The 14,590-nt window shown below is 36.9% G+C and overlaps 1 protein-coding gene across 2 annotated transcripts in view; it reads left to right on the top strand.

The window, feature by feature from the left end:
• Positions 1-14,590, top strand: part of NSUN3 (NOP2/Sun RNA methyltransferase 3) — a 106,601-nt gene that overhangs the window by 48,885 nt on the left and 43,126 nt on the right. The window contains exon 6 of one of the 2 annotated variants that reach the window (XM_037058994.1): positions 11,087-12,569. The exons of the other annotated variant lie outside the window; for it this stretch is intronic. Within the exon in view, the coding sequence (XP_036914889.1) occupies positions 11,087-11,357 (271 nt within the window). The 3' untranslated portion in view covers positions 11,358-12,569. Of the gene's footprint in view, positions 1-11,086; positions 12,570-14,590 lie in introns of those variants that run through there. 2 annotated transcript variants of the gene reach the window in all.

Below are 14,590 nucleotides of genomic sequence, written 5' to 3'. Positions count from 1 at the left end.
GATGATTCATAGTAAGAAAATTCTTGCTAGGCAACTCAGAAACAATGGGACGCAGGGTATCTAGCTAACAGGCTTGGAGTCCTCTGTAAGGGTGAAGTTTCTTAAAGCTATTATGCCAAGTCTCCCTTCCCAAAGGAGGTTTCTCTGTCTGAATCTCTGGGGTGGGAAAGGTTCTTTATGAGACCTTTATGGTTTTAAGCTGTTTCTTAGAAACAGCTTAAAATCAATATCTCAAAAAGGCAGCTTTAAGATGGCAAAACTTTGGTCCCTGCACTATCACCAGAACCTGTATAGGTTAATCTCTTCACCACCGCTAAGACTTTAATGACCTGAGTGATCTGCAGAAGCCGAGGGCATTTTGTCATGGATCTGCAGGGTGCCCTGGTCTAGGATTCAGAGAGGTCGGAGGGAAGATCCTGTGGTTGCTGGAGGAGCTGCCCCCACCCCATCCACAAGTTGAGCCAGGGCATCTGTAACTGCATGGGCACACCATGCTACCTGTTCGTTTTCAAGGAATTTTGACATACAGGCTTGTGTAATCCGCAATCCTATTCAGTATAGAACGTTTTCATCACCCCAGAAAGATTCCTCGTGCTCCTTAAAACCCATTCACACCACTCACCAGAGGCAGCTACTGTTCTGACTTCTTTCACTATAGATTAATTTGTCCATTCTCTAACTACATAAAATATAATCGGACATGTATTTTTTTTAATATGGGACTTTTCCCTCAGCATAATGTATTTTAAGCTTATTTCTATTGTGTGTATCAAAAGTTTTTTTCATTTTATTAGGTGAGGTATGAAAGCAGTATCTTTGCTTTTGGACTGAATCCTGTTGCCCACACAAGAACATTTATTCAGAAGTGCTTGGGTGAGGCTTGAGGTGACTGCCTTATCTCTGTAAGAGCCGGCTCTTCAGGGGTACCTTTTTATCTCTACTTTACTTTGGGACACAGAATCTGTTGACTTTTCCAACCCTACAAGGCCCAAATTATGAAGGTTTTAATCAATTTAGATTATAATTCACAGGCAGAGAGCCTTCCTTAGCAGAGCTGTATTCCTTCCATCTCTGCTTCCAAATTCTCAAGATCTTTACTGAGCCTTCTCTCCTTAACACATACTAATATTTTGAGATTTTCTTCTAGTCATCCTAGAGTTATCTAAGTTTTGTTTAACATGTGATCTGTCTTTTAAGATTATAAACAGTGATTTTATTAGGTGTTTTTCAATGACATGATAAGGGTTACTAGCTGTATTAGGGTTCTCCAGAGAAACAGAATCCAAAGGGTGAGTGGTACGTGTGTGTAAAGAGATTTTTTTAAAGGAATTGATTCACATGGTTATGGAGGCTGACAAGTTCAAAATCTGCAGGATGGGCCCGCAGCCTGGAGATCCAGAAAAGACCGGATGTTGTGGGAAATGGGAAAGGAATAGAGACATGGTCAGATTTGCAGGGTAGTTTCAATGGAGAATTAGTATAACTCGGTGATTGATTGGCTGTGGAGCGGGAAGGAAAAGAACGTGTCAAGGAAAACTGGTTAAGAGCACACGCCTTGCAGCTCTAGTGTCAGCATTTGGACCCTGTTTTGGACATTTACTACGTTTACCAACTGAGTGGACTTGTACAAGTTGCTGAACTCTCTTCCCTTGGTTTTCTTATCTGCAAAGTGAAAGTGATAATTCACGTCTCAAAACTTAATGAGAAGATTGAATGAAATAACATGTAAATATCCTTGCTTTCTCTAACAGCAAAAGAGAAAGCAAGGATAAAGTTCTTCTAGGGAAGACTGGTATTTAAGGGAAAAGAAGGATTGGGAAGGTACATTAGGAGGCCAGAGGAGAGAACTTCAGCGAAGTGGGAGATGAACACAGAGTCACATCCAGGAGGCCAAAGTGACACAAAGTGTTTTGAAGTCGGGGGTGAATGACAGAATCTAATAGTAGAGTAAGATGAGAGCTGCAAAATAAGCCTTTCAGTTTAGACTGGTTGTGAACTCATTTTACCAACACGCTTCTGGGGAAAACGTTTCAGTCCGCCTTTTAGAGTTGTGGAAACAAAATTTGGGTAAATGAATTACCATGTGATTTGGAATAATTACCATATTATTTGGAATTTTAATGAAGTAACTGCCTTTGAATTTCTAACAAGTAATTTGTTAAAATTTTTTAAAACTATGATTTAGATGCCAGTCTGTGATGAAGAGGTTCAAATTGTGTTTCAGCCTGAGGTATTTGCTGTCATTTATTTTATCAAATTCTGTGCAATAGCACTTTAATGGGCGAAGGTTGTATGCTCTGTAAAAGAAGCAGGTAGCCAGAACTCTCAAGCCATATTTTCAGCTCTGTTATATCTTAGTTTTTTGTGTGTTAACTGTGTTTAAGAGCAGTTATTCTTTACCTTCAGTGAGTATTTGGGACAGTTGAGATGATAAAATATCTGTGTGCGGCATTCTGTTGTACTGCCCCAGATTCCATACTTGTTTTAGCAGTGGTGATATTTGCTGCAGGGCACGTAGCACTGGTGAAGCCTGCAGGCCCTGAAAAGCTTCAGATTAGGGGGCAGTCTTTGTGCTGCATTAGTTGGCTCTGTAACTTCAGGCAAGTCACCAAGTCTTTGTGACTCTCCTTTTCATAAATTGGTGAGACCATTTACCCTGTTCACCCCATAAAGTTTAATTAAGGCTCCATGTGTGAAGCTCTCTTTAAATTAAGCATCAAATAAACAAGGTAATATGATTACTTAGGCTGATCACTTGTCCTTCACTGGTTAACATAGGATCAGCATCTCATTGATTGCTGGACCAAATCCACATTTCTGTCAATTCAGAAATACAATATTCTATTATATTCTGTTCTTTAAAAAAATAAGAATTCCCTCATGGAGGAATATGTACTGTGTGTGTAGTGGCCTTTGGAGTCATATTGCCTTTTCAGTTTTGGATTTAGTTAAAATCGTCATTTGGGCAGTAAGATACAAAGACTGCCAGTAGCTTTCATACATTTTTTCCACACTATTATATAACTGTTTTCTACATAAGTTGCAAGTGGCCCTATAAAGTAATCTTATATAGATTCTCTGAGATATTAATTGAATATTAAATGGTATCAGGAACTGACTGCAGAATCAACAGTCCTGTAATTTTAAATTTTTTTAATTACTACAATTTTACTTGGTTTTAAAAAATGTTTAATGCTAGAGTTTCTAAAATGAGGGGGACAGACTTGCTAATATTATGGCAATACAGGGCCTTTAAATCTGTTTCTCTCAATTGCTTCCCCATATTTACACCTGAAAGAATGATAGCTGTCACCTTGGTGCTTTAATAGTAGTGAAAGGGACAGGAAGAAAGGTGAGGAGTAAATGTATTAATTATGGTAATGTTTAGCTGTAATCTTAATTGTTCAAGAGTATATACATCTGTGACCACTTCTGCCTCACGAATTGCCGGAGAGACAGTGATTGTAGCGTGAAACATGTTACAAGGAAGACATAAAAAGAAGTTAACATATTTCCTGTTGAATCATGAGGAATAATGAAAAGGGGGAATTACTTTCTGCTTTGGACAAAAGATGGCACTGTTGCTGTGCTGATTGTTTCCTTCTGCAATTTGGGCTCAGTCTTTTTTAATGAAGAAAATAGTTGAAATTAGTGATATAATTAACATTGACCCTTCCAACTGAATGCCACATTTCTAATCAAGGACCTGAAGGATAGAACATAAAAGTGGAATTTATATTTTAAAAATGTGTTGGGTTGTTTCAATAGCTATTTATAAAAATAGCATTCTCTGAGATTCAAGAGATTTGCCATAGGAACAACAGGACACCCTCTTACATCATGTTTTCAATTATTGTTAAGCTTGAAATTCCCTCCCTTTGGGACTTTGACAGCTGTCGGGGCTCCAAGATGTTTTAGTTTTTAGTTTGTTTAGTTTTTCAAGGTTATGGAACTTACGCTTCCATTAAGATAATACTTTTTTTCTTCAAGATGCTGAAATTGGGTAATTATTTTTCTTTTATTTTCCTGAGTCATCATACTTTACTAACTGATAGTTGGAAAGCTACATGGACTAGTTTGGGAATATAAAAGTGGTCTCTCTTCTTGTGCTGGGAAAGCAATACTTTTTCATCTTGTTTCTGAGCCAGTATCTTAAATGACTCTTGGGACTTGATTCTCTATTTTTCTCTAAGCAGATCTTTCAAGGATGGAGAAATTCACTGAAAAGTACTGAAGAAAATGACAAAATGAACTCCTGAGAAAGTGGCTTTGTTATTGATTGTACAGAGTGTTCTTTTAAAAATAACAAACATATGAATTAAGACACCCTTTTTGCCAGGGGCATGGGGGTTAGTGCTAAGGAAGCCTTGGTGTGTGGAGAGAACACAAAACAACCCAGTTTTCCTTCTTTCTTTGCATTAGAATAAGGAAACGCTGATGGACTCCTTCAGGTAGACTGCAGATTTGCCTATCTGATGCTTTTTAAATTAGTATTTAAGTGGTTTACTTTTAAAAAATAATTAAGTTAAGCTTTCATCAGATAATGATGCAGCTAATTCTTCATGTTGGTATAGTACAGAAGATATTTACAACTCATTTGAATCTAAAATACAAGTACAAAATATTATTCAAAACCTTGGAGGCCAGATGTGTTTCAGAATTCCATTTTGTGTTTGGATTTATTTATTTATTTTTATCCTCACCCAAGGACATGCTTATTAATTTTAGAAAGAGGGGAAGGGAGAGAGAGAGGGAGAGAAACATTGGTGCAAGAGAGAAACTTCAGTTGCCTCATATATACCCCAACCAGAGACTGAACCCACAACCTAGGCATGTGCCCTTGACCTTTTGTTTTGTAGGGTGATGCTCCAGCCAACTGATCCACACTGTCCAGGTTTTTTTGTATTTTTTAAAAGGTAATATACATGCTTGGTAAATCACCTCACCCAGTAGTGTCTGAGTTAGCACCCTGTTATCAAACAATATGTTTTCAGCAAAACATATGAATAAGTTATACCACACAGGTTAAGTATTGACCATGAATAGCTTTATATCAATTTAGGTCAGGTTTTGAGGCCAAATGAGTCTTCCACAAACTTAAGAAAAAACTGAGTTTCAGAGCTTTTTGGGTTTCACAACAGATTTATAAGATGTAGTAGACCTGAAGTACGATTCAGGTACACTCTGAACTGCCAAAAATCAATAAGTTTTCTGTTTGTAAATAGGGAAATTTTAACTTAACATTGTATTCTATTTAATGGCTTTATTTTTTAGAATATGTTTTGATCTGTTTTTAGCTGCTTTATTAACTAGGTGGTCGAAACACACAATGTATTTCAGCCTATTCCATAATACACTGAAAGACAAAGATTTGGAGAATTTTTGTCCAGCCAGCCTCTGCCATAAGGCTATAGGGTATCTGGCATACATTCTGTAGGGGAAAAAAAAGCCATTATTCTTTCTCTGTTAGGAGTACTTTGGGTAAAAGCATTTCCCATTCTATTTTATGCTATATTATAATCAAGGTCAGCTTTATTTTCTACAACAGTATTGTGAGATAGAGTCTTACTTCAAGAAGAGCTAAGCCTAATCAGCACTTAGGTAGGAGGCTTCTGAGGGGAATATATACATGTTTCAGGAAAATGACAGAAGGATCTTTTTATGTGCCAAGTCTGCTGCCTTTAAAAATACTTCCGCGGCTGTACATTACATTTGGACATTGTGTATTGAATAATATATAAAGCCCAAAATAATGTCTACTAGGCCTCATTTCAGTTTAAAGTATTAGGTGTGCTTTTTACCTAATCTGATGAAAATAATACTTTTGCTTCATCTGCTGTAGTTACTCATAACATCTTCCCCTGCCTTCTACTGGTATGATTAGAAAGCTCTGTGAACCTGCTTTTTAGCATCAGTTATAGTTCAGTGGTAAAGAATGCTTGCCAGGCATAATACAATTTGATTTTTGAAATTTGAAATTTAATTTGAAATTAATGCAATTTCATGCAACCTAGTGCTGTAGCACAGGAGAACAATAACCCAGTACTCAGGGCCTTGTTCAGCCATAAAAGAAGTCGAAAGACACAGCTGATTTGGAGATTAGCAGAGTGTATTATCATGCCAAAATGGATGATGCTTAGTTGTATGGTTTTCCTTCCTCTTATTTTTAAAAAAATAAATAACTTTGCTTTGGCCAGGTGGTACAGTGGTTGGAGCACCGTGCTGTTCACCAAAAGGTTGTGGGTCCAATCCGCAGTTAGAGCACAAATGGGAAGCAACCAATTGATGTTTCTCTTTCACATCAATGTTTCTTTTTCCCTCTCCTATCCTTTCTCTAAAATCAGTAAACATATCCTCAGGTGAGGGGAAAAAAGAATAACTTTGCATAGCACAGAAATTTACATAAGCATAGAGAACCTTTTTCCGTCTGTTAGAACCCAACTCTAACAAGTCTTGTTTTTCTTCTCTAATCCTGCCTGATCTTTCTGTATGGTAATTACCACAATTTTTCCAGGGTATTAGTGCTCCTCAAGTCTCTCTAACATCTAAATTTTTTTTCATCCTCCAGAATTAAAAATTTCTTACCTGGCTTATTAAGAACTACTAAGCAGTATCTTTCTTGAATTCTTGCCATTTTTCTCCTGAAGCAATACAACCTTTCTCATACTTGTCTGTCTTGCAAATACATATATAGTCCTTTTATGATTTGGATGAAACCTATAATAATAGTTGTTAGATTCTGAGGGACTGTTTTAAAACTTGTGAATTGTTATGGAAGCAGGTGATTTATCCTAGGCCCCTCTGTAGTGGCCAGAGTACTGTACATTTATGTCCATATATTTTAAGCATGTGCCAATTTTCATTTAGTATATTATAAAACACATAATAAATTTCTCTTTTGATTTTTAATGGAATACCATACCAGAAGTATTGGTTTTTAAGTCATTGAACTAATTTAATGACAGAGTTGTTAAATACTCCAGCCTTAATTAAAATTGAGCACCTAGAGCCATTTTTGTATCAGAAGCAAAGAAACTTTTATATGCATTGGTAAATGCTAATATAGAAATAGATTTATACTTTCTCCAAAACCAGTAGTAACCTCAATATTGGACTGGTTCAATTTGTGAGAAAAATGCCTTTTATGGCATAAAGTAATATTTAGCATGAAAGGTCGTGGCTTTATGAACCCTGGGAGTGAGTTTTTTTTCTTTCTCTCATTGCCTGTTTTCCCTGATCTTTAAATACAAATTATGGTATTTTTAAAATCTCCCACTACTCCAAGCCAAAGGAAAGAAATGGTACTTAAAGAACAGTCATCAGCAGCAAAACAGCAACAAACCATTTGACAGGAATCCCGACATTTTGCTCTAGGATGTTGAGATGAATCCAATTTGTAACAAAACCTTTCTAAACAATTTCCTTGTGTAGAAATTAATGAGACCAGTTAAGTTACACCAACCTAATTTTAGAAAGATAAGTTATGAATGCTGTAATGAAAACAAAACAGAAGAATCAGCCAACATCGGCAACATTATAGAAATTAATTTAAATTTGCATCAAGCCAGAAGCATACTGTTTGTAAATGATAAGGCTTCTATGTACTTTTGTACAACTGTAATGAGAAAGAATTATACTTACTTGGCTAGGCATTGGCTTGGCTAATTGTGGAACTAGGACCAAATGCTATAACTTTACAGATAATCTGCATATATTCCTTGCACAGTAATCTAACTTTTTAAAAGAAAGTCTTTTATCCGTTACTGTAGTCAGTAGAAAATGATCCAAAATGAGTACAGTTGTAACATACAGTTTTAGCAAAATCTACGGATGCCTTAGTATAGCATTATTTAAAAAGTTTAAAAATGCTGCCACGGAGTATGCATTTGTTTTATTGCTGCTGTAACAAATTACCACAATCGTATTCTTTTAGAAGTCATAGCTTTAAAATCAAGGTGCTAGCAGAGCTACAGTTACTTCTGGAAGCTCTAGGGGAGTGCAGCAGGCTGAGTGCTTGCCCCCCACGCCCAAAATTTACAGGTGGGACTCCTGATCCCCAAGGTGATGGTGTTAGGTAATGGAGATTTCAGGGGTGATTAGGTTATGAAGTTAGAGTCCTCATGAGTGGGATTAGTGCCCTTATAAAAAAGACTACAGTGAGCTCCCATGCCCATTTGCCATGTGAGGCAATACAGGGTCTTTATTGGTCTTCACAGTGACCATCCGTGAACCTAGAAGCAGGTCTTCATCAGATGCCAAACTTGCCAGTGCCTTGATCTTAGACTTCCCAGTCTCCAGAACTGTGAGAAATACATGTTTATGGTTTAAATCACCCAATCTATGGTATCTTTGTTATAGCATCCTGAAATCATTTCCTTACCTTTTCCACCTTCTAGAAACAGCTCACATTCCTTGGCCTTGGGCCAGCAAGCCTATCCTTCCAGCCTTAGCATCAGTCATCACCTTTCTTTCTCTGATTCTCCTGCTTCCCTTTTCCACTTGTAAGGATCTTTGTGATTGCATTAGGCCCACTCTGATAATCCAGAATGATCTTTTTCCATCTCAAAAGGCTTAATTTAATTGCATCTGCAAATAACCTTTTGCTATGTAGATCTTTATTTATAGACCTCCATTATGGGATGTGCTCTTGTTGTTTAAATATAAATGTGAGACAGGGTATGACTGTACTCTTAAACCCAGTAAAGGTTCTGGAACATGATTTCTTTTTTCATGTATTTAAAGTATTGATTAGTAATTGCTCTAAAGTTTCACCACAGCAGCTGGACTAAAACTTTTCCAGCTTTGTGTTTCAGTGGATGACCTTGCTTCCTGCTCCACTCTTCTTCTTTTTTTTTAAATTTAATCTTTATTGTATTTTTTCCATTATTATTTAGTCCCCTTAAACCCCCTACCTCCCTGCAATCACCACACTGATGTCCATGTTCATGAGTTCTTTTTCCTTTCTGCTCAATCCTCCTACCCTTCAAACTCACCCCCCGCCCCCTACCACTACCTGTCACCCTGCTCTCCATCTATGAGCCTGTCTATGTTTTGCTTGTTAATTCACCTGGTCCATTAGATTCCACATATGAGTGAAATCATATGGTATTTGTCTTTCTCTGACTAGCTTATTTCACTTAGTATAATGTTCTCAGGTCCATTCATGCTTTTGCAAAGGGTGAAATTTTCTTTTTTATGGCCAAGTAGTATTCCGTTCTATACATGTTCCATAGTTATTTTATCCACTCATCTACTGGTGGACACTTGGGCTGCTTCCATATCCTTTTTTTTGTACAATCTTTTTTAAATTTAATTATTGTTCAAATAAAATTTTCTGTCTTTTATTCCCATTCCAGCCCACCCCCACAGTGCTCCCCACCTCCCTCCCATTTCCACCCCCATTAGTTTTTGTCCATATGTCCTTTATACTTGTTCCTGTAAATCATTTCCCTTTTCCCCTGAAATTCCCTCCCCTCTCCCCTCTGGTCCCTATCAACCGGTTCTCTATTTCAGTGTCTTTGGTTATATTTTGCTTGCTTGTTTGTTTTGTTGTTTAGGTTCCTGTTAAAGGTGAGATCATATGGTGTTTGTCTTTCACCACCTGGCTTATTTCGCTTAGCATAATGCTTTCCAGTTCCATCCACGCTGTTGCAAAGGGTAGGAGCTCCTTCTTTCTTTCTGCTGCACAGAATTCCACTGTGTAAATGTACCATAGTTTTTTGATTCATTCATTTACTGCTGGGCACCTAGGTTGCTTCCAACTCTCGGCTATTGTAAATTGTGCTGCTGTGAACATTGGGATGTATAGGTTCTTTTGGATTGGTGTTTCAGGGTTCTTAGGATAGAATCCTAGCAGTGGAATTGCTGGGACAAAAGGCAGATCCATTTTTAGTTTTGTTAGAAAATTCCATACTGTTTTCCATAGTGGTTGTACCAGTCTGCAATCCCACCAACAGTGAACTAGGGTCTCCTTTTCCCCACAACTTGTTTTCTCCAACACTTGTTTGCTTCCATACCTTAGTGATTATCAATAACACTGAAATGAACACAGGGGTGGTTATGTTCTTTTGAATTAGTGTTTTGGGATACTTTGGATATATTCCCAGAAATGGGATTATTGGGTCAAAAGGCAGATCATTTTTAATTTTTTGAAGTATCTCCATACATCTTTCCACAGTGGCTATACCAATCTGCATTCCCACCCACAGTGCAAAGGGGTTCCCCTTTCTCTACATCCTCCCCAACACTTGTTGTCTGCTGATTTTTGATGATAGCCATTCTGACAGGTGTGAGATGGTATCACATTGTGGTTTTAATTTGCCTCTCTCTATCAAGGCTGTTTATTGAAACTTTCATTTACCTTAAAACATCCTTGTCCCATGTTCATGCTCCTGTCCTGTTTCCAATGAAGAGCCGAAGCCCGTCTTTTCGAAGGTTAACTTCTCCACTTGCACTCTGAAGCCTGACACTGCTCCTCTGCTGCAGCTGCATTTGCAGATATGTGTAGGTCTTCCCTTCAAAAACAAACAAGCAAACACACACACACACACACAAAACCTTTCTTCCTATAAGCTACACTTTCATCTGGTGAAGTCTTAATTTCTTTTCTAATTTCTGCCTCATTTTAAATACAGACATTCTCTGAGTGTCTGTTGATAGTCTACTTTTTTTTAAAGAATAAGTGAGAAATCTTACTTATTCACATGACTTCAACTATGCCTGTGCCCTAACCCCTCTCTTGAAGTCCAGCTGCTCCACTCCACCTATCCACGCTTACCACTCAGTGTAGTGAGAGACAAACCTATTATCTCATACTCCACCCTGATTCTACTGTCCTTAAAAGAACAAAACAGCAAACCAATCAAATACACTGTCTGCCTTTCCCACGTTCATTGATTTGATTACCATTTTTTTAGCTGTGCACAGAAACATTGAAAAGAAATAGTTGTAAGGCTAGAAACCATCCAAAATTATTACAGTCTAAGTCAGTGTAAGTTTCATGAATGTGAGTTTCCTTGACCTCAGACTCCATAGTTTGTTTTTCATGTACCTAACCAGTCTGATGTGTTTCCCTGATTACATGCAGGTCTGCGATTAAGGCGTTACGCCCTGGAGGGTTACTTGTGTACTCTACATGTACACTTTCCAAGGCAGAAAATCAAGATGTGGTCAGTGAAATTTTAAATTCCTACAGTAACATCATGCCTGTGGATATTAAAGAAATGGCAAGGACATGTTCCCAAGACTTCACATTTGCTCCTACTGGCCAGGAATGTGGACTCTTGGTCATTCCAGAAAAGGGCAAAGCCTGGGGCCCAATGTATGTAGCCAAATTGAAAAAATCATGGACTCTATGAAATTAGTGATGTGAATTTTGTAAACCATGTCAATATATTATTATATTTATTTTTCTGGTCTCTCTACATGTTAACATTTAAATAATTATGGAGTTGCTATCTCTGGGTGTGTTTTGGAATCCTATTTAGTTAATCCTCTGGCATCTCAGAGATTAGGCTTGAGAATTTTCCAGGTGTATATTTTTCTAGGAGTATATCTATAACCATGATTTAAGGTGGTACAGATGGTGTTTGTTCTGTATAATAAATCTGCTGTCTTTTACTTGGCATTTCGTAGTTAAATTAGTTTACCTGGTTTTATGGATAGAATGTTTAGAAATACATTCTATCCGTGATGTTCGTACTTTGAACCTTTAAAAATGCACATTTGCTGGCCCTCTTATAATTTTTTTCCTTATAAAAATACAGATTCTTCAAGAGTTTTCCTCCACCTTTTTCTGTAAGAAATGATTGGTATTCTGAGACTAACTTCTTAAGCAGCACTATTTCTGGTTCTAGGAAAAAAGTTTCTTATTTGCTAAGTTGTTTTTTGTTAAAGACCACCTTCTCTTTACTGCAAAGGTTGGTGACTCTTAGGACACCAGCTTTATTTCTCTACTTTTTTGCATTCACAATGACAAACTGAAAGGGTAAATTATGCTGAAAGGCCATTAGAACAGCGGATTCCCATGCACATGTTTGACTGTCGACATTCAACTTGTAGAATAATGGAGTCTATCCAGCAGACTATAAAGCAAGTACTTGAAACAAAACCAGAATGATTAATAACTGCAATAACTGAACTATTTTTGGAGAGTTTTGTTACATAATTGCAGTTATAATGAGCATTACAGAATCTGATTATCTTACCAGTTGCAATCTGGAGGGACTTTTTATTTCACTCGGCTATGAAATGTTATATGAGAGTGTGATGTCACATATTAATGTACAAGAGGGAGCTGCCTAATGAGAGCGGATTATACTGTTACCAAAACCCAGTACATTTACTAAGTGGCTCTTCCTCTGTACATATATCTTGGGAATACTGTGCACATTTCTGTATATGTACCTGGGGTTTTAGTTTCAGGTTTGGATCATGTGTCTTCTCTAGAAATCACTTCAGTTAGAGTCCAAACATAGTTTTCCAGCTATTAAGAAAAAGTATGTAGCATATTTCAAAAGATTATATCTATTTGGAAACTAGCTTTAAAAAAAAACTCTGACTATATACAATTCTGCTGAAGTTGAATCCTTCTGAATTGTTCATTATGTTCTGTACACTTAAACTAGAACTATTTGCTCATTAACTTTTTTGTTTGTTTTGTAAGCATGTATAACTGGGTTCCTATAATTGGGAAGTCCTAGGCAGAATTTTAGTTTTATACCTGTGTTCCATTAACCATTTTTTCTTTATATATAATCAATATGTTTAAAGAAAAGTGGGATCTCTCCGACTCAGTCAGATATACCAGGTTAATGTAAAAGATTAGTGATAATGGAAACGATATTTGTGTGTGTTTATTGTTTTTTTTAATTTGAAATCCTAGCTTTAGATACTATAGGTTTAAAAAGTGCATTCATTCTGAGTAGGTTAATTACCAAGTGAATTTGTATAGTGCATTTTGTTGAATGTCATTATTTTCCCAACATATAGCCATGAAGCCCATTCTGAGAACTCAGTGTGCCATTGGATTAGACCTTCATTTGATTACTGAAAAAGTGCAACTATATATAAATATGTGAATATTTATATATGAATATTTGTGCATATATCTGTTTATATTATTAACAATGATTATAATGAAACAACTGGCTTTTACTTAGCATTAAATATTTGATTACATTATTTATATGTTATCTTTTTTGATCTTTTAAACATTTTCAGAAGTGTGTATTTTAATCACCTTTTGTGAATTTACCTTTTGTAAAATGCAAGTTTAGTGCTATTTGTATTTTGCTGAGGTTATAATGGGTGGATCCAAGAACTAGCTTCAGCCCTGGCTGGTGTGGTCAGTGGATTGAGTGCCAGCCCATAAACCAAAGGTTGCTGGTTTGATTCCCAGTCAGGGCACATGCCTGTGTTGTGGGCCAGGTCCCCAGTTGGGGGTGTGCAAAGGCTACCAATCAGTGTATCTCTCACACATTAATGTGTCTCTCTCTTTCTCCCTCCCTTACTCTGTCTTTAGAGATAAATAAAATCTTTAAAAAAAAAGTTGCTTCAAAGGCTAGGCCCTTCTCCCTGTACTGTGCTGTCTCACAGGATATAGGTTATAGAAACCCTCAAGATTATCAACTGGCTTTACCTTTATTCTCCCTTGCTCAGTTTTCCAATGCAGTTTCCTATTCCAGGGACACCCAGGGTTAGTCAATATTTGAGGTAAAAAAAACCTTTGAAATGTTTCAGGGTGTGTTCTAAAGAACTGTTTCTTATGATTGTCATACCCAGAAATATCCCAGTGAGGTATTCTGTGCCTTCCTTTTTTTGCAGATGCTGAACTGAAGAATAAAAATTTGGAGTAGCCTCGCAGTGTCAATTGAAAAGCAAAGAATACTTGATATTAGTTTCTGTGGCATTGAGTTACTTTCAAAATAGCTTTATAAAAATTCAGGGGTTTTTTTTAGCAACACATTAACTTCTTTGTGCCACCAGCACACTAAACAGCCACTAGTTTCAGAAACAGACTGTGAGTAAATGTAATCCATTTAAATCGTTCATATTACATTTTTAAAGCATCAGATATTATCTGTGGTTTGGAATCAAGGCAGTCTGTAGTTCTCTATCCAATTACATATATCCACATAGCCTTATCCTCAACATTGCATGTTACCCCTTAGCAGTATTGTGAAAAATATCCTTTTATACAATGCGTGTAGGCATAAAATAATAGAGACCAGCACTTTTGCTACATGATTAAATAAAGTAATCACAAATCTAATAAGCCCTTATCCAACTAGGCTTTATCTTGGGAGATAAGCATCAGATAATCTGCATAGGCTAATGCACAACTCCTCTGGAGTGCAAACAGAAAATTGGAACAAATAGCAACTATTTTACTAGATACCAGAAAGTCCTTTGATGCAATGAGTGGGCTGCTTATGTGTGCGCTAGGTAAATTTGGCTTTGGGAACAAATGTAATAGCTCAATTTATTTTCAACCCATTTATATGTTTCAAGTCAGTGGTTTATAGTCTCCCTTTCCTTGCTTATTGCTGCATCGTGGAGGGCAGTAAGGATGATGTGCATTTCTGATGCT

This window comes from Sturnira hondurensis, unplaced genomic scaffold, assembly GCF_014824575.4.
Source record: "Sturnira hondurensis isolate 20B ecotype Veracruz unplaced genomic scaffold, ASM1482457v3 Scaffold0010428, whole genome shotgun sequence".
In the NCBI taxonomy this organism is placed as follows: Eukaryota; Metazoa; Chordata; class Mammalia; order Chiroptera; family Phyllostomidae; genus Sturnira; species Sturnira hondurensis.
Note: the sequence above shows the minus strand (reverse complement) of the source record. Positions and strands in the feature narration are given on the sequence as shown.